This window comes from Siniperca chuatsi, linkage group LG11, assembly GCF_020085105.1.
Source record: "Siniperca chuatsi isolate FFG_IHB_CAS linkage group LG11, ASM2008510v1, whole genome shotgun sequence".
Taxonomy (NCBI): domain Eukaryota; kingdom Metazoa; phylum Chordata; class Actinopteri; order Centrarchiformes; family Sinipercidae; genus Siniperca; species Siniperca chuatsi.
This window is the reverse complement of record NC_058052.1, coordinates 27,208,403-27,227,182: the sequence shown is the minus strand read 5'-3', so window position 1 is coordinate 27,227,182 and position 18,780 is coordinate 27,208,403. Positions and strand designations below refer to the sequence as shown.

At 40.8% G+C, this 18,780-nt stretch overlaps 1 protein-coding gene across 2 annotated transcripts in view; it reads left to right on the top strand.

The window, feature by feature from the left end:
- Positions 1-18,780, top strand: part of arfgef3 (ARFGEF family member 3) — a 65,416-nt gene that overhangs the window by 37,657 nt on the left and 8,979 nt on the right. Inside the window, exons 23-40 of one of the 2 annotated variants that reach the window (XM_044214135.1) lie at positions 24-157; positions 1,048-1,193; positions 1,869-2,048; positions 2,217-2,246; positions 6,344-6,455; positions 6,748-6,870; positions 7,255-7,358; positions 7,693-7,837; positions 7,983-8,111; positions 8,522-8,698; positions 9,589-9,703; positions 10,730-10,832; positions 13,921-14,052; positions 14,779-14,909; positions 15,448-15,456; positions 17,132-17,350; positions 17,461-17,632; positions 18,641-18,742. In XM_044214135.1, coding sequence (XP_044070070.1) covers positions 24-157; positions 1,048-1,193; positions 1,869-2,048; positions 2,217-2,246; positions 6,344-6,455; positions 6,748-6,870; positions 7,255-7,358; positions 7,693-7,837; positions 7,983-8,111; positions 8,522-8,698; positions 9,589-9,703; positions 10,730-10,832; positions 13,921-14,052; positions 14,779-14,909; positions 15,448-15,456; positions 17,132-17,350; positions 17,461-17,632; positions 18,641-18,742 — 2,263 coding nt within the window. The remainder of the gene's footprint in view (positions 1-23; positions 158-1,047; positions 1,194-1,868; positions 2,049-2,216; positions 2,247-6,343; positions 6,456-6,747; positions 6,871-7,254; positions 7,359-7,692; positions 7,838-7,982; positions 8,112-8,521; positions 8,699-9,588; positions 9,704-10,729; positions 10,833-13,920; positions 14,053-14,778; positions 14,910-15,447; positions 15,457-17,131; positions 17,351-17,460; positions 17,633-18,640; positions 18,743-18,780) is intronic. The other variant, XM_044214136.1, reaches the window with a different exon arrangement.

The following is an 18,780-nucleotide window of genomic DNA, read 5'->3' as shown; positions in this document are numbered from 1 at the left end:
GTGTGTGTGTGTGTGTGTTTCAGGTTGTTTGAAGAAGCAGCTACCAAGCTGAACCTGGTTGGTCTGGTCGGCTTCTTGCAGCAGCTCAGGAAAGCTTCTCAGTCTCAGCTGTTTGACTCTGTTACTGAGACTGGAGACTATTCACTGGCAATGCCAGGTACACACACACACACACACACACCTTCACCTTTATTGCTTCAGTGAATACACTCATTTCCTAACTAACTGTAACCTTAACCTTCACCAGTAACCTTAAAGTCTCAAAGCAGTTTGAGATCATCTGGCTCTCAAAACCTGATGTTTCCTGTTGAGACAGTTGTTTATGTTAGGATATAACGCAGCGATTGACAATGTCAACGCGTTAAGCAGTTGGATATCAGTTAGGGAGAAAATTTGTATACCTTTTTTTTTTGTTCAAAAAATTCAAAAATCAGTGATGGTTCTGTTGGTTAAAGACAATAGTAGGATGACGAAAGAGTTGAGGGGGCACATGAGGTCATGTGCTAATGGCATGTAAAATTAGCTTATAAATTTAATGAATTCATCATAACGTGACCATAATTCTAAGATTAAACTTGATTAAACCAAAATTGTAATCTTCAGTTTGTATCTAGAATCAAGAAGTGAAGAAGTTCCACACTTACTTTAGGTGGCTTTTTCCATCTTTCTATTCTTTTGAGACAGAATTACAAAGTTCTTTTACGAGTTGAAATATTATTAATAATATTCAGCAGGTATTTCTGCCTCCGGAGCTGCAGAGACTGGATCTGTGGTTGTGGGCCACCTGCTGCCCCGTGTTCCTGCTCGACAGCTGCTACTACAGCTGTTGTTATTGGCTCTGTTACTACTATTGTCATTATTATTCCTATAGCTGTCATTCCCATTATTATTAATTTATTAATGTTAATGCTACAATTACATTACTACTATTTTAAAAATTCTAGGTTTCCTCCCTCTCTCCCACCGCCAACCCCCCTCCCCCAAAACCCCTCTCTCTCTCTCTAAAAGCCTAATCAGAGTCTTTTTGTCCCCTCTGTGTGTCTGTAGGAGAGGCCAAGTCAACGCTGGACCGACGCAGTGCTCTCCATCTCTTCCGTCTGGGCGAGGCCATGCTGCGGATCGTCAGGAACAAGAACCGACCTCTGCTCCACATGATGAGGGCCTGGAGTGTTGTGGCCGCACATCTGGTGGAGGTAGGGGACTTCAGCCTCTTTTAAAAACAGAGGGAGAGCTGCTGCCACAGGCTGCCACATGCACAGCACCATCTTAGAGGGTTCATCATTGGTTTACTGCAGACTATGTGCAAATGATCCCACCATTCACAAAGCTTGATGTAACAATATTGTTTCAATATTGTAATGTAAATGTTGTTGTTGTTTATGTTTGGTTCATAAATGAAATACTTTTCTCAACAGTATTTAGAAATGACAGACTATCGGTTGTAAATTGTAGTTATGTTTGTGACCACCTACTGCAATATGAACAGCTTGTCCAGTTGTTGCATATTAAAGTTTTTGCTTGTACAATCGTGTACTTGCGTACAAATCACTTTGTTAACCACCTCGTGCTTTTATGCAAATGAATTACAAGTTAGGAAACCTTTTCAGCACAGTCCAGCAGCACTGTTTGTCTTCTTTCTCTTCTCTTTCTCCTTTCTAGTGAGTTACTCTTAATTTCACACAATGGTCATGTACTTGCAGTAATATTTAACTCAAGCAGCAGCAGATCTAGTTAATGAAAAACTGTAAATTACAGAGAGGTTATGTGTTAAGAACATGTAAAAAGATACATGTAAAAAAAAAATCAACTATGTAAAGAATATAGTTAAAGCTCACTGCAAACACAGTAAAAGTGTCTCCTTCTCCCAGGCGGCATGTCACAAAGAGCGGCACGTATCCCAGAAGGCTGTTTCCTTCATCCATGATGTTCTGACGGAGGTGCTGACAAGCTGGGCGGAGCTTCCACACTTCCACTTTAACGAGGCGCTGTTCAGGCCCTTTGAACACATCATGCAGCTGGAGCTCTGTGACGAGGACGTACAGGACCAGGTAGTCAAATCTCTTAAAACACAGGAAATCTGTTCTAAGTTTCACATTTTAACATCAATTAATTGCATCAATCAATAAATCACCAGTAAGTCAATCTGAAGCATTACATGTAGCACCTTTATTTTGCCACACAGTTTAGAAGGTGTTTCTCTGCTTGCCGCCCTGCAGGTGATAACATCAATAGGCGAGCTAGTGGAGATGTGTTCTCCTCAGATCCTGTCAGGATGGAGGCCTCTGTTCAGCGCTCTGAGGACCGTCCACAGCAGCAAGACTGACACTAAAGACTACCTGCTGGGAGAATACTCCATGGGTACGTCTGACAGGCTCTCTTCCAGACCAGTACACACACGTTTTATCAGAAAATACCTGAAGTTTATCACCTGACAGTTCTGAAAGTTGCCTGTTTTCTTTAAAGCAAGAAGCAACAATTTTTCTTCTTCTTTTCTCAACTCTTTTTTTCTCGCCTCCTCCCATCCTCCATGCCTCAATCTGTCTTTCTTTCCCTCCTTAACTCTTTCTTTCATCCCTCGCTCTCTCTTTCCTCTTTTCAACTCCATTTCCCTTTCTCCCTTCCATCCCTCCCTCACATTCTCTCCTCTAGGAAGTCCCAGGCTCCAGTGTTCGATGTCTTTGAGGCTTTCATCAACACTGACAACATCCAGGTTTTTGCCAATGCTGCCACTGACTACATCATGTGCCTCATGAAGTTCGTCAAAGGCTTAGGTTTGTCTCACTTGTACATGCTATTTTTTCAGTTGGAGATATTACTTTAACAAGCCTTTTAGGGTTTTATTTCTCCTGGAATTGGTCAGTAAACTGTGTGTTTGATGTAAGACGCTCATGACGTATGTACAGTTTGTACAGTCACATCTTTAATACATGACAGGAGGGGAGGGAGGATTTATGTGTGTAAATGCAGCCATTTTCTTCTAGGGTTTCTGCAAAAATTTCAGATAAAATTTTACAATTTTATGGGTTTGTTTGTGCCCACACTAACCCATTTTTAGCTTTTACCATTCTTATACAAATGTCAAAGACTTGTGGGTTGGTTGTTACTTTGCACAGTAACAAAAACATGTTTTCACAAATTGTCTGTTTGTGTGTAGGAGAGGTGGACTATAAGGAGATTGGAGACTGTGTCCATGTGTCGGGTTTCAGCTCCACTGACCTCTGCCTGCCTGCTCTCTCGACTACCTCCGCAAATGTTCATGAGGTATGGACCCCACTGTTAACACTGGGTATTACACTGAAATCAGTTCTTATTAGGGTTATGAGCTAATTAGTGTATATTTTGTTTATGTATATTTTTTACTGTTGCACTCTCTGAAAGAAGAGTTTCAAATTAAAATGAAAAGTTTGTGATCCTTTGTGCCTTAAACAAATTACACCAGTAACACATTTTCATCTCAAGACAGCTCCAGTAAGTGACAAAATAACACATATCAAGCAATGCACAATACTGATTGTTGGTCCAAATGTTCGTGGAGTAGCCACAGATAGCTTCTTCCCTGTGACTCGATGAAGCCATGTTGCGTTTGATTGGCAGCTGCTGGCAAAGATCTACAAGATGCCGTCCAAGCCAGTGTTCCTGGGGGCGCGGCTCGCCAGCCTGCCAATGAGATCACAGGAACGCTCAATCAGCACTGAGGACGGGATGGACTGTGTCCTGCAGGAGTTTGATGATGACACAGGTAAAGTCTTTGTCTTTTTTCCTATCATTTCTCTCTTCTGAGGTCTACATCAGTTCTTTTCTGTCTTTGTACTTTTTGATCCTCTCTGTTCCAACCTGACACTCTCTCTAACCCCAGCTGTGTGTTACTGTATTTTCTGTCCTGCAGGTCTGATCCAAGTGTGGATTTTGTTACTGGAGCAGCTCACAGCAGCAGTGTCAAACTGTCCTCGCCAACATCAACCTCCAACCCTGGAGCTGCTCTTCAGTCTGCTCAGAGAGGTCACCACTGTACCAGGTAACTCACAGACACACACACTCCAAAACTGTGGATAAGACTGACAGTGTCCACATCCATATTAGTTTCACAGTGTAGGACGAGAGCTGTTTTTATAACATAGTCCCACCATTTTTAGGACAATTGAGCAGGACAGTGATCCTAAACATAAAGAGGTACAAAGGAGTTTTCACAGCCAAACAGTAGAGTGTTCTTGAATGGCCAAATCAGTCACATGACCTCAATCCAAACGATCTCGTGCTTCGCATGCTGAAGACCAGACTGAAGGGAAACCCCCAATCAAACTGAGACTCAGCTGGTTTATGTGCTTTGTGAATACACTGTCTGATCCCCTGATGTTGCCAGAAGCTTTGTCCAAATAAGCAAAGATACTTACACTTACAGTCCAACTGTCTCCTACCTCCAGGTCCGGGTTCGCCATCTTCTCCGTCATCCAGCTGCTGCTTCCTGTGATGTCGCTGTGGCTGCAGCGTAGCCATGGCGACCACTCCTACTGGGATGTGGCGGCTGCAAACTTTAAACACGCCATTGGCCTGTGCTGCGAGCTGGTGGTGGAGCACGTCAACAGTTTCATACACTCAGGTGAGACACAGCTGTGTGTGTGTGTGTGTGTGTGTGTGTATATAAAGAGTTTCCTCAGAGGGTTCGGGTGTAACAAAGAAGGTAACAGTTTAAGAACAATTTCACATCACTTTCCATTTTCCACACAATACCATTCAAATAAAACAGATCTAATAAAAGAAGCTAAGGCGCGTTGTGATGGCGGAGCATGTTGGAGAGCACAGTGTCCTTGAAATACTAAAAGGGTAAACAGACGTCGCTCCACATTACAAACATGTTACTTTGATCGATGATAAACACCAAGCTAACGTCGACTGGCATTTTGAGACAAGCACTTTTATTCTCCTTTTTAATAGGTCAAAAGCTCCCTAATGCTCAAATATTTTGAAAGTCAGTTGAAACCTTCAGTTGCTGCAACTGCTGTTGGTTCTGATTTCTCATTCCACACTGTTGTTTGTGCTCATTTTAGTGGTGTAAAAAGCTTTGTGAAACGGACATGGTAACTGTGTTACGATCATTTCAACAGTTGATTTTAGTAGATAATTTACATGAACCATCGAAAGACATGAAAGGAAAGGAAATTAAGAGCAAGAGAGGCAAGAAGGAAGGAAGAAAGGGAAGAAAGGGACATGCACTTCTGATTAAATTTGAGTGCTGAGATTTATTTTGTGATAAAATATTCTAAACTCAAGGTGCACCATCACAGATCTGATGAACTGTTGTTGTTTGTCTCGTGTTCAGTGTGTTCTCCGAAGGGAAGTGGAGCATGATTGATGACTTGTTGTTCCACTGTCCTCCTCTTTAGTCAAATGAAATAGCTGCTACTCCACCTCTGTCCCCTGTGCTAACAGGCTATGTCGTGTTGTTGTGGTGTGTTTGTGTGTGTGTTTCTGCCTTCCCTTAATGCAGATATTGGTTACGAGTCTCTGATCAACCTGATGTTGAAGGATCTGTTCAAGCTTCTGGTGGCCTGTGTGTCTGAACCTGCAGAGACCATCTCCAGAGTGGGCTGCTCCTGCATCAGGTGACAACACATAACTTCTTGTCTTATTGGGAGTTGTCAATAACACATCTGTCATAACAGTGAAATCCATGTAGAAACTTGAAATTCAGGAATCTCTGTGTGTACTTGGGTTGAATTAGGGCTGACTGTGGGGTGCATGTTTTAAATGGCAACAGCCAAGATTTTAATGATGGCAATGTCTGAACCAGCAGTTAGAGGAGAAGGTTTTAGCCAATTTTGGTGGCTGAAATAACAACTTTGCTTGTCAACATTATTTTGGGTAGTTGGCCAAACTACAAAATGAAACAATAATATCCCCAAATTGGTCTGTCCTACTTTGAGTTGATACGGTAAGAGAAGTCTGGGGACAAATTCTAAGAAGAATCCTGTCCTAATCCCTGTCTTAAAGAATAAGGCTTGTGATAAACAAATTTTTTTATTGTCAGCAAACTGCACAGAAAGACCAAAACCAACAACAAATGTATCCTAGTATAACAATCATTGTGTGCATATGACAGCCTGATGTATCTTCTTCCTCTGAGCCACAGAGCTCCATTGTTCTCCAAAACCTATTAAAAACACGTCAGTGAGCCGCACTGTTGCTCTGGGTGACATGTTTATTATGAATGTAGTTTATTTGGACTCAATCCCACACACACCGTCCTGCTGCCACAAATACTCATAGAGCACCAAATGTGGATTAATCTGTCCTCAGCAAATGCACTATTTACTCAAGTTTGAGTAACGTCTGCTGAAAACTGGAGATGTGTTCTCCTCAGATCCTGTCAGGATGGAGGCCTCTGTTCAGCGCTCTGAGGACCGTCCACAGCAGCAAGACTGACACTAAAGACTACCTGCTGGGAGAATACTCCATGGGTACGTCTGACAGGCTCTCTTCCAGACCAGTACACACACGTTTTATCAGAAAATACCTGAAGTTTATCACCTGACAGTTCTGAAAGTTGCCTGTTTTCTTTAAAGCAAGAAGCAACAATTTTTCTTCTTCTTTTCTCAACTCTTTTTTTCTCGCCTCCTCCCATCCTCCATGCCTCAATCTGTCTTTCTTTCCCTCCTTAACTCTTTCTTTCATCCCTCGTTCCTCTCTTTCCTCTTTTCAACTCCATTTCCCTTTCTCCCTTCCATCCCTCCCTCACATTCTCTCCTCTAGGGAAGTCCCAGGCTCCAGTGTTCGATGTCTTTGAGGCTTTCATCAACACTGACAACATCCAGGTTTTTGCCAATGCTGCCACTGACTACATCATGTGCCTCATGAAGTTCGTCAAAGGCTTAGGTTTGTCTCACTTGTACATGCTATTTTTTCAGTTGGAGATATTACTTTAACAAGCCTTTAGGGATTTTATTTCTCCTGGAATTGGTCAGTAAACTGTGTGTTTGATGTAAGACGCTCATGACGTATGTACAGTTTGTACAGTCACATCTTTAATACATGACAGGAGGGGAGGGAGGATTTATGTGTGTAAATGCAGCCATTTTCTTCTAGGGTTTCTGCAAAAATTTCAGATAAAATTTTACAATTTTATGGGTTTGTTTGTGCCCACACTAACCCATTTTTAGCTTTTACCATTCTTATACAAATGTCAAAGACTTGTGGGTTGGTTGTTACTTTGCACAGTAACAAAAAACATGTTTTCACAAATTGTCTGTTTGTGTGTAGGAGAGGTGGACTATAAGGAGATTGGAGACTGTGTCCATGTGTCGGGTTTCAGCTCCACTGACCTCTGCCTGCCTGCTCTCGACTACCTCCGCAAATGTTCGCAGGTATGGACCCCACTGTTAACACTGGGTATTACACTGAAATCAGTTCTTATTAGGGTTATGAGCTAATTAGTGTATATTTTGTTTATGTATATTTTTTTACTGTTGCACTCTCTGAAAGAAGAGTTTCAAATTAAAATGAAAAGTTTGTGATCCTTTGTGCCTTAAACAAATTACACCAGTAACACATTTTCATCTCAAGACAGCTCCAGTAAGTGACAAAATAACACATATCAAGCAATGCACAATACTGATTGTTGGTCCAAATGTTCGTGGAGTAGCCACAGATAGCTTCTTCCCTGTGACTCGATGAAGCCATGTTGCGTTTGATTGGCAGCTGCTGGCAAAGATCTACAAGATGCCGTCCAAGCCAGTGTTCCTGGGGGCGCGGCTCGCCAGCCTGCCAATGAGATCACAGGAACGCTCAATCAGCACTGAGGACGGGATGGACTGTGTCCTGCAGGAGTTTGATGATGACACAGGTAAAGTCTTTGTCTTTTTCCTATCATTTCTCTCTTCTGAGGTCTACATCAGTTCTTTTCTGTCTTTGTACTTTTGATCCTCTCTGTTCCAACCTGACACTCTCTCTAACCCCAGCTGTGTGTTACTGTATTTTCTGTCCTGCAGGTCTGATCCAAGTGTGGATTTTGTTACTGGAGCAGCTCACAGCAGCAGTGTCAAACTGTCCTCGCCAACATCAACCTCCAACCCTGGAGCTGCTCTTCAGTCTGCTCAGAGAGGTCACCACTGTACCAGGTAACTCACAGACACACACACTCCAAAACTGTGGATAAGACTGACAGTGTCCACATCCATATTAGTTTCACAGTGTAGGACGCAGAGCTGTTTTTTATAACATAGTCCCACCATTTTTAGGACAATTGAGCAGGACAGTGATCCTAAACATAAAGAGGTACAAAGGAGTTTTCACAGCCAAACAGTAGAGTGTTCTTGAATGGCCAAATCAGTCACATGACCTCAATCCAAACGATCTCGTGCTTCGCATGCTGAAGACCAGACTGAAGGGAAAACCCCCCAATCAAACTGAGACTCAGCTGGTTTATGTGCTTTGTGAATACACTGTCTGATCCCCTGATGTTGCCAGAAGCTTTGTCCAAATAAGCAAAGATACTTACACTTACAGTCCAACTGTCTCCTACCTCCAGGTCCGGGGTTCGCCATCTTCTCCGTCATCCAGCTGCTGCTTCCTGTGATGTCGCTGTGGCTGCAGCGTAGCCATGGCGACCACTCCTACTGGGATGTGGCGGCTGCAAACTTTAAACACGCCATTGGCCTGTGCTGCGAGCTGGTGGTGGAGCACGTCAACAGTTTCATACACTCAGGTGAGACACAGCTGTGTGTGTGTGTGTGTGTGTGTGTGTATATAAAGAGTTTCCTCAGAGGGTTCGGGTGTAACAAAGAAGGTAACAGTTTAAGAACAATTTCACATCACTTTCCATTTTCCACACAATACCATTCAAATAAAACAGATCTAATAAAAGAAGCTAAGGCGCGTTGTGATGGCGGAGCATGTTGGAGAGCACAGTGTCCTTGAAATACTAAAAGGGTAAACAGGCGTCGCTCCACATTACAAACATGTTACTTTGATCGATGATAAACACCAAGCTAACGTCGACTGGCATTTTGAGACAAGCACTTTTATTCTCCTTTTTAATAGGTCAAAAGCTCCCTAATGCTCAAATATTTTGAAAGTCAGTTGAAACCTTCAGTTGCTGCAACTGCTGTTGGTTCTGATTTCTCATTCCACACTGTTGTTTGTGCTCATTTTAGTGGTGTAAAAAAAGCTTTGTGAAACGGACATGGTAACTGTGTTACGATCATTTCAACAGTTGATTTTAGTAGATAATTTACATGAACCATCGAAAGACATGAAAGGAAAGGAAATTAAGAGCAAGAGAGGCAAGAAGGAAGGAAGAAAGGGAAGAAAGGGACATGCACTTCTGATTAAATTTGAGTGCTGAGATTTATTTTGTGATAAAATATTCTAAACTCAAGGTGCACCATCACAGATCTGATGAACTGTTGTTGTTTGTCTCGTGTTCAGTGTGTTCTCCGAAGGGAAGTGGAGCATGATTGATGACTTGTTGTTCCACTGTCCTCCTCTTTAGTCAAATGAAATAGCTGCTACTCCACCTCTGTCCCCTGTGCTAACAGGCTATGTCGTGTTGTTGTGGTGTGTTTGTGTGTGTGTTTCTGCCTTCCCTTAATGCAGATATTGGTTACGAGTCTCTGATCAACCTGATGTTGAAGGATCTGTTCAAGCTTCTGGTGGCCTGTGTGTCTGAACCTGCAGAGACCATCTCCAGAGTGGGCTGCTCCTGCATCAGGTGACAACACATAACTTCTTGTCTTATTGGGAGTTGTCAATAACACATCTGTCATAACAGTGAAATCCATGTAGAAACTTGAAATTCAGGAATCTCTCTGTGTGTACTTGGGTTGAATTAGGGCTGACTGTGGGGTGCATGTTTTAAATGGCAACAGCCAAGATTTTAATGATGGCAATGTCTGAACCAGCAGTTAGAGGAGAAGGTTTTAGCCAATTTTGGTGGCTGAAATAACAACTTTTGCTTGTCAACATTATTTTGGGTAGTTGGCCAAACTACAAAATGAAACAATAATATCCCCAAATTGGTCTGTCCTACTTTGAGTTGATACGGTAAGAGAAGTCTGGGGACAAATTCTAAGAAGAATCCTGTCCTAATCCCTGTCTTAAAGAATAAGGCTTGTGATAAACAAATTTTTTTTTATTGTCAGCAAACTGCACAGAAAGACCAAAACCAACAACAAATGTATCCTAGTATAACAATCATTGTGTGCATATGACAGCCTGATGTATCTTCTTCCTCTGAGCCACAGAGCTCCATTGTTCTCCAAAACCTATTAAAAACACGTCAGTGAGCCGCACTGTTGCTCTGGGTGACATGTTTATTATGAATGTAGTTTATTTGGACTCAATCCCACACACACCGTCCTGCTGCCACAAATACTCATAGAGCACCAAATGTGGATTAATCTGTCCTCAGCAAATGCACTATTTACTCAAGTTTGAGTAACGTCTGCTGAAAACTACAGTGCTCAGCTCTTTTAGGAAATCACTGAGCCTTTAAAAAAATAAACAATAAATATACGTGAGCCATTTTTACAGAAATGGGCTTGAGGCTGAGCGGTAGTCAGAAACCTTTTGAGAGACAGTTTCAGTATTTTAGTGGGATTTGTTTCCAATAACAAAAATATAAAAGAATGCCAGCCTTATGTTTAAATAATATTTTGGATAATGTTTGTGAAAGCGTTAGAAAGTAAGTTTTTGTCTGTCTTATCGAATCACTGTTATTTGTATTGTCTCTGTCCAGGTATGTTTTGGTCACAGTGGGTCCAGTGTTCACTGAAGAAATGTGGAGGTTGGCCTGCTGTGCTCTGCAGGACGCTTTCTCTGCTACGTTAGAACCTGTCAAGGTACACACACACACACACACGCACCCACACAGACTCAAACACACACAACTGCATGCAGATACCAAGTGGTGTGTTGAGATAAAATGGCATACATGTCACACGTGTCAGCAGACATACAAATGTAAACAGGAAGGAGGAAAATGCAGATAAGAAAATGAACAAATATTCACAGAAACACAAAATTCTCACTCAACAGGCCAGTCCACTGTAGTAAAGCACATAATCCATCCCCAATCTGAAGCTGCTAGTTGGGACAGAAGTAATCTAAAAGCCTTGGCTGCTAATACTGTCAACATGCTGACACTCCACGTTAAGCTTGATAACCCCAGTTAACCTCACGCACACATACACACCGACAGAGTCCTGCAGCTGTGAGCAACAACTGTATGCCTCGTCATTGTGTCAGAGTTTTATTCTGTTCCATCCTCTCTCTGTTCAACGATTAAACTGCCAGGAGAAAGGCAAAATGCTGCTGTAAAGCTTTCGTACCTTCTGTAGTCAACCTAAGTCTTTGTCTGACAACTACAGTTGATACCTGAGTTTTGTTCACAAAACCAAAAACAATGCGTTTTTCATTACTTGACTGTCAGGTACATAATTGTGTTTTTCTACAAAACCATTTTTTCATTTCAACATGGAGTCTGATAATCTATCCGAACAAAGAGTAAGTAAAAAGACTACAAATCTGACCAGGCATTCAATGCCAGTTTTGGTACTTGACAGTTTTTGATACTCAGAGCTACATACATTTCTGTTGGTTGCCAAAACAATATAGAGGCTGACAACAAACAGTTGTGTAGATTAGTCCATATGCACTGTATACAGTACTGCAACTTGTACAACTAACTACCTAACTGGTCAGAGCTAAACTTAATTGACAAAGTACCAAGTATGGTGACATGTTTTAAAGTTTAAATAAACTTTTTAGTATGAAGAAGTGAGAAAAGTTCAAACAGGAGGAGATTGGAAAGTTTCCCCCATTGCAGCGTTTTCAAGATCAGGGTTATCAGGGTATAAAGATCCCGAGGCGTCTTGTGTTTCCACATGTACTGTACAGGATGATTTCCCAGCCTGCTCAGCTATATGAGAAATGAGGAGACTTGTGTTAATTTGTTGATGATGGTACCTGCTGTGTGGATGTGGTGTTTTAGTGCTGTGGGAGATCACAGATTTAGAGAGTACAGCCTCAGTGGGATTCCAACCCCTGCTGTTCCATTTCAGCTACACAGAGAACAACTCCTAACCTTTGAGGTGTGTGTGTGTGTGTGTGTGTGTGTGTGTGTGTGTGTGTGTGTGTGTGTGTGTGTGTGTGTGTGTGTGTGTGTGTGTGTGTGCTCAGTAGAGGTGACATCGCCAGGCATTTTATTTGTGGATGTTGTGTGTTCCTGCAGTTCTGTGGCAGCTGCCTGACTGACTGCAGCTAAGCAGCTTTACAGCTTAGAGCCACATCTCTGTGTGTGTGTGTGTGTGTGTGTGTGTGTGTGTGTGTTTGTTTCAGAGTGAGAGAGATGATGATGATGATGATGATGATCTTACTGCCATTGACAGATTTTCTTTGCTTGTTTCCAGAAAATCTGATTTCAGGACTAGAACAGACCAAACGTGTTGTGGTTATCTGCTGGCCTATGTTCTTAATGTCTTTAGCAAAGTGTTAAAAAAAAAAAAGATGAAATTTTATTCTTTCTTCCTGGTGAAGCAGTTTATGGTGGAATTTATCTAACAGATGAGCAACTGCACCGACGGGGATTAATAAAACCTTGATGTAAACTCTTTCGTTTATCTCTACAATGTATCACGAGTTTTTAGGGCTTAAAACATGCATCTCAGTTTAAAATATAAAATCTCAACATATAGCTTAACATGCCCTTAGCCACACTGACAGTCATGTTTATGTAACAGCTTTTGTGACTGTGTTGCATGCTGGGGCAAACGTTATGTATGTATGAGCTTCTTCTGTTATCCAGTGGCATGTTCTAGTCTGTTACAGCGGCAATTACGTCTAGAACTATAGCTTTGTCAGGCAGTTTTTCATGTTTTACATGTGTGTACATATATTTATTACATGTCTAATAGTAAAATGGGACAAACAGTAGAATTTTTTTTTTTTACTTCCTGTTTTTAAAAATGTTCTTGATTTATTCTTGGTGGGTTTAACTTCAGGGCGTCATGTGGTCTCACTTACAGGTTCATTTAAATTTCTGTATGATTCATTATTAGCAACAAGATAAAATGAAATCAGTTTTTGAAATGGCATAAATGGCATAATTATTATAATCTATTTGTAGGTCCCTACTAGAATATAAAAGTATGAAAATGTTGACTGTTGACCAACAAACACAACCACAGTCCTCTACTTTTAGTGAAATTTGTGTTTGTTGCTAAAATATATTGGACGGGATTTATTTTTTATTCAGGGGGGAACCACCATGCTTCAGATGCCTGTTTCTGTAAATTCCTGCTCTGCCCTGTATGTCCAGTTTTTAATACGCAGAGAAAAAGATTAATTGTGTCTGTTTTATTTGTTTGCGTCCGATCACCAACATAACATATCACAGTTATTCTGTGAGAGAATTTTTAGTGCTTGTAGGACACTAGCTGTCTTCGACATGAAGCTTACAGGATGTGGACGTCAATCCTTAACATTTTCCTTCAGACACATAAACACATGGTCTTTGACTGGGTTTATAGAAAAGCTGAATGTTTTATAAGCAATGCATTCAGGTCACATCCGATATAATGAACATACTGTATTAAACTGCATAATACTTGGTGTTCATCAGGGTGGAAAACTACATTTTTCATCTGCTGACCATACATGTAGTATGTTTCACCATTTTACCAGAGACTATACAATAGATGGAGGCACATGATTCGCTGTGGCGACCCCTGAAAGGGAACAGCCGAAAGGAAAAGAAGAAGGAGATGTGTAGACTGCAGTGTTAGGTTAAACCTGAGACGAATCGCATCATTAAACATCAGTTTCCCGTGATGAGCATTTTCTTTTGTTTAACCAAATATATTTTGGCTGGTTCCCTGCATTTGTATTTGGTGCAGATGTTAACTTCTCTTTCTTTCTGTGTCTCTGTAGAACCTTCTAGCGTGTTTTCATAGCGGTTCAGACAGTTTTTCTGGAGACGCCTGTGAGGTGAAGGTGGCGGCTCCGTCCCACTCTCCTTCAGCTGAGGCTGAGTACTGGAGGATCAAAGCAATGGCTCAGCAGGTCAGTATGACTTGAAGGCTGTATGATGGGCTACAGAGCGGGACAGTGAAGAGTTCCAGTTATGGTCACGTGAAATTTTTATTTGCATGTTCATTGGGCTGCTTCACTGTTGCTTCAACCTCAAATCCAAAGTCCAGATTTTTTTAAACCATAAAGGTAAATAGCAATGTGTGGCGAGGAATAAATGAGAACTCAGGACAAAGATGAGCCTGAAAGTTCTTGAATTAACCATGAAGAGGTGAAACGTCCTCCTGCCTTTTTGCTTTTCAATCTGTTCACAGTTTCATGCATACTTACAAATGTATTATAGACACTAGTCATGATAAATGAATAGAGACACAAAGTTCTGGTCATTTTAATGACTGAAATGAACAAGTGGAAATAGTTTCAATGTACAGGCTTCTGTTACAGATATTGTGTGTTTTTTAATGGCGTGCTCATTGTTTTTACCTCTTTATCTTCTCTATGTGAATGTTAGTTCTATGTTGGTGCATCTAACATGATTATGTCGCAATTTTGATCTCAAGAGCCCATCCTAGTTGGGTAAAGGTCAAATAGAATAAAACATAATATTTCAAATGCGTAACTAAAACTTCAGTAAGTAAAAATGACCTGTGCAGCATAACCGTTACAACTGCTAACTACACTACACTATTGTATTATTAGTACTAGTACAACTGTTGCTGGCCCAGGAGAGCTTGTTGACATGTCCTCTTTGTGTTCCAGGTCTTTATGTTGGACACCCAGTGCTCTCCAAAGACGCCCAACAACAAGGAGGGCTTTGAGCACGCTCAGTCTTGCGTTCTCATCATCGAGCTGCCGTCTGACCAGCAGTCCAACGGACACACTCAGAAGAGGTGGACAACATACACACAAATACACACACAGAAGCATGTTTTGCTCCACATGTGATGATAATTAACCTACATGGTTTCATTTTCTAACTTCACACCCAAACTAGAACTACATTCCCCTGCTCCTGACCCCTAAATATATCTAACCAACTCTAACCAACAACAGTCCTGTGGGTATTTAGTGACTGGCCTGAGTGTTTTTCCTCTTGGTGATGATTTCAAAGTACACACAAACAATGAACATTGTTTGTCAGTGCTTGCTTCTGTGTGTTTTTCCGACATACAGCATGGAAGCACATTGTGTCTTGTCTCTGTGATCAGTTTCCTACTATGTGTCGAGCTAGTTAGTTAACAGCTGTTTTGAAGACTTTTTTTGTGTTCACATATGTAAATTTTCAAAACTAAGAAAAAATAAAAACATGCAATCTTTGTTTGTTTAAACATTAAAAAACAAGATTGGAAACAGAAATGCAGCCAAACTGACTCTAAATCTCAATCTCACTAACTCTTTCTGCTTGTGTTTCTGCTGCCGTGGTTACAGGAAAATTGGGTAAGGCTGTTTTCTGTGACATTGTGTTTGTCAGATTTAACAGTGTGAAAACTGCCCACATACAGTATGGGTCTGTATGATCTACATAGTCAAACTAACTAATCTACCTGTAGAGCTGCACAATTTGGAGAAAATATGTGGTGTGTGACAAATTTGTCGTATATTGGCGTTATGAGTTGTGATAAATCCTGAAATTGAGTTCGGATTTGCTGTGTGATGAAATGAATGATTGAATGATGATTTTCAATTTATTTTTGAATTTTAACAGATAATAATAATTGTAAAACTCTATTTTCAACATGTGTATTATGCATTCCGTAATGCACTGCACTAATCTGCTGACAAGAGAGTGTAAAAATATAAACATAGACTTGCACCAATTGTTATGTAGCCAAGAGTTAGCATTCACACCTAACGTAAACCGCTGTTTCACTGTTGCTATCCCTATAGCGGCAATGATGTCTCCTTGTATCGTGGCTGAAGCAGCTGCAGGCACAGTGCATACAAGGAAGAATTTGAGTAAGCCCAGAATGCTAACGTGTTGCCTAAAAAAAAAATGGTCTGAATTTCTACTTTTACATTTTCATCAGAGGATCATTTTAAGACATTGCACTGAGGGAATTGACTTGTTCTACTGACAACACAGCCCTTTGGTATTTAATGTGGAAATTCATACCACTGTAACCATATTAATGACACATTGTGCAGCTCTATCCACATACTGTACCTGCATATAGTGCAATGCGACACATTGAAAATTGTACACAGTTGTACAGGGCTAAGTATGTGTCACCTGTAGCTTCCTGTCCATAGCACCATAGCATGACATATGAGTCCTGTTGAAATGTGTGTGAGTCCCTGTTGATCCTTTATTGAGTCAGTATTTACTTGAACCTTCTAATATTTAACCAATCATGTAGGTCAGTTGGTACCAAATATGGCTACAAGATTTAGAATGACAGGATGCTGAATCTGAGCTCTTTTTAGATACAGTAAAGGAAAAAAGTCATTCATCCATAAACACAGTGAAGATTTTATAGCTGCCAGTCTTTCCCTAATCTAAAACAAATCACCCTGTCCTCATTGGTCCAACAGCAATTCATGGCTGCTCAGTCTTCGTTAAAGCCTTTTTGTTTTTGACTATTTTGTTATTGACTGCTCCTGCTAGAAGTTCAAAATAATATCGCTTTTATATCCTAAAAACTTGTTTTTATGCAATGTAAGAGGCCACTAATCTGAACAGGATTTATTTACACTACATACTGTAAATTATGCCAATAGTGCTGCAACATAAAGCTGTCATTTTAACTTACTGTTAAACTTTTGCAGCTATTGAAGCTTATAGAATGAAACTTTCAAAGTTACAATAATTTTGAAATTGATGGAGCAAGAAGGGCAAAATTAGTTCCACAGATCATATCAAAGTATCTTTACCAAAATTGTTTGTCAATTTGTTGTTTGAAATTGGACTTCACCAGGAGGAGAAAATTTATTTTATCTCCTCTAAAAGCCAAATAATTTTCTTCAGAAACCACAATACAGTAGCTTTAAATGTGTTTCTCACAGCTTAATTACAGTAGAAAATTGTCTATTTCTTACTTGAGGCAAGAGACTGTCCTTATTCAATTAAAACCTGAATGAATGTAACCACCATCATGGTTTCTGAATCCTACAGGATCCCGTTCAGGACCATCGTGGTGAGCCTGTTGTCCCACCAGGTCCTGCTCCAAAACCTCTATGACATCTTGCTGGAGGAGTTCGTCAAGCAGCCCGACGGTCACGAAAGGGTCACACCTGTAACCTCTGACCCCAGCAGAACCACAGCAGGCTTCCTGCGCTACATCTCCATGACTAATTTAGCCATAATCCTGGATCTGCTGCTGGACTCTTACAGGTTACTGCAACAAGAAAGTCAGACATATATGCAGATGACAGTGTTATATGTCTCTGTAATCCTGCTGGTTTCAAGAATACAGCTGACTTATCTCCTTATTTCTTCTGCAGGACAGCGCGGGACTTTGACACTCGACCAGGTCTGAAGTACCTGTTGATGAAGGTGTCGGGTGTTTGTGGAGCGGCTAATCTTTACCGTCAGTCTGCCATGAGCTTCAACCTGTACTTCCAGGCCCTGCTGTGTGCCACACTGAGCCAAGCTGACAGCATGACCGCACAGCAGGTAGAAACCAATCATCAGAACTCTTCAGTTGTTTTTATTCAAGGTTATTTTGTATTTTTATAAAGTCCTACCTTTAGTTTAAATCTGCACTAATACATTTTTATATTAACAATGGATTTGTGTGAAAGGGGTCATGCATATTGACAAACCCACAAAGTATTATCACCAACTCTGAAGTTCCCCCTCAGCTCTACAGAGCCTTCTAGTGTATTTCAGCCCAAACTTCACTGTTTTGGTTCAGTCTCAGCACTCTCATCAACCTTGTTTCCAGCAGCAGGCAGCTGTTTTCATTAAACAAGCTCTGATAAATCCACTTTATGCTACCTGCCCAGCACCAAACAGACAGACAAAGTTAGAGACTAGCTGGTGAAAAAAGTGGAACATTTAGCAACTAAACAGCCAGATAATTTTCTTAGGAGTTGGTGGAGAATTGACTGAATAATACACATCTCCAAATAAATGCTAATATTGCTCTGTGACTGCTTAATGTGTAAATAGGCAACTTAATAAGGCTATAATATGTCAAACATGTAGATGATCTTCAGCTTGAAAAATGATTTATGCAGCTCGAAGTTAGTTTTCAGTTTGCCTTTGCCAGCTTTAGTTTAGTTTAAATTTCTGTGTTTTATTTGATACACGTTTACTTGCAGATTTATTATGTAGTTTCAGTTCTACTTTTGTGTTTTTGGTAGGTGTAATGAAAGAAGTTCCAAGAAGGTATTTTTATGTTTGGCACAAATGCATCACAAGAAAAATACATTAAAATTGACTAATTCATAAAATTTTTTACATTTTTTAATCTAATCTAATCTGCAAACCTTAGCGACCATTTGGCATCCACCTACAGTACTAAAGACATAGCAGTCACATATTAACATCCAAGCAACCACCTAGAAACGCCATGGTAACCATGTAGCACACATTAGTTACCACTTTGAAGATGCAACCACTAACAAGTCATTAGCAATGAAAACTCAGTTTCACATTTGAACGTTTCATTGTATTTAGGTGAAGAGGATCCTGTATGAGGAAGAGGAGGGGAGCTCTGACTCCTCTCACCCTGGCTCTGCCTCCTCAGAGGACGAAGACATCTTTGAAGAAACAGCACAGGTGATGCGCACACACACATCTTCTGTTTTGCAGTAATA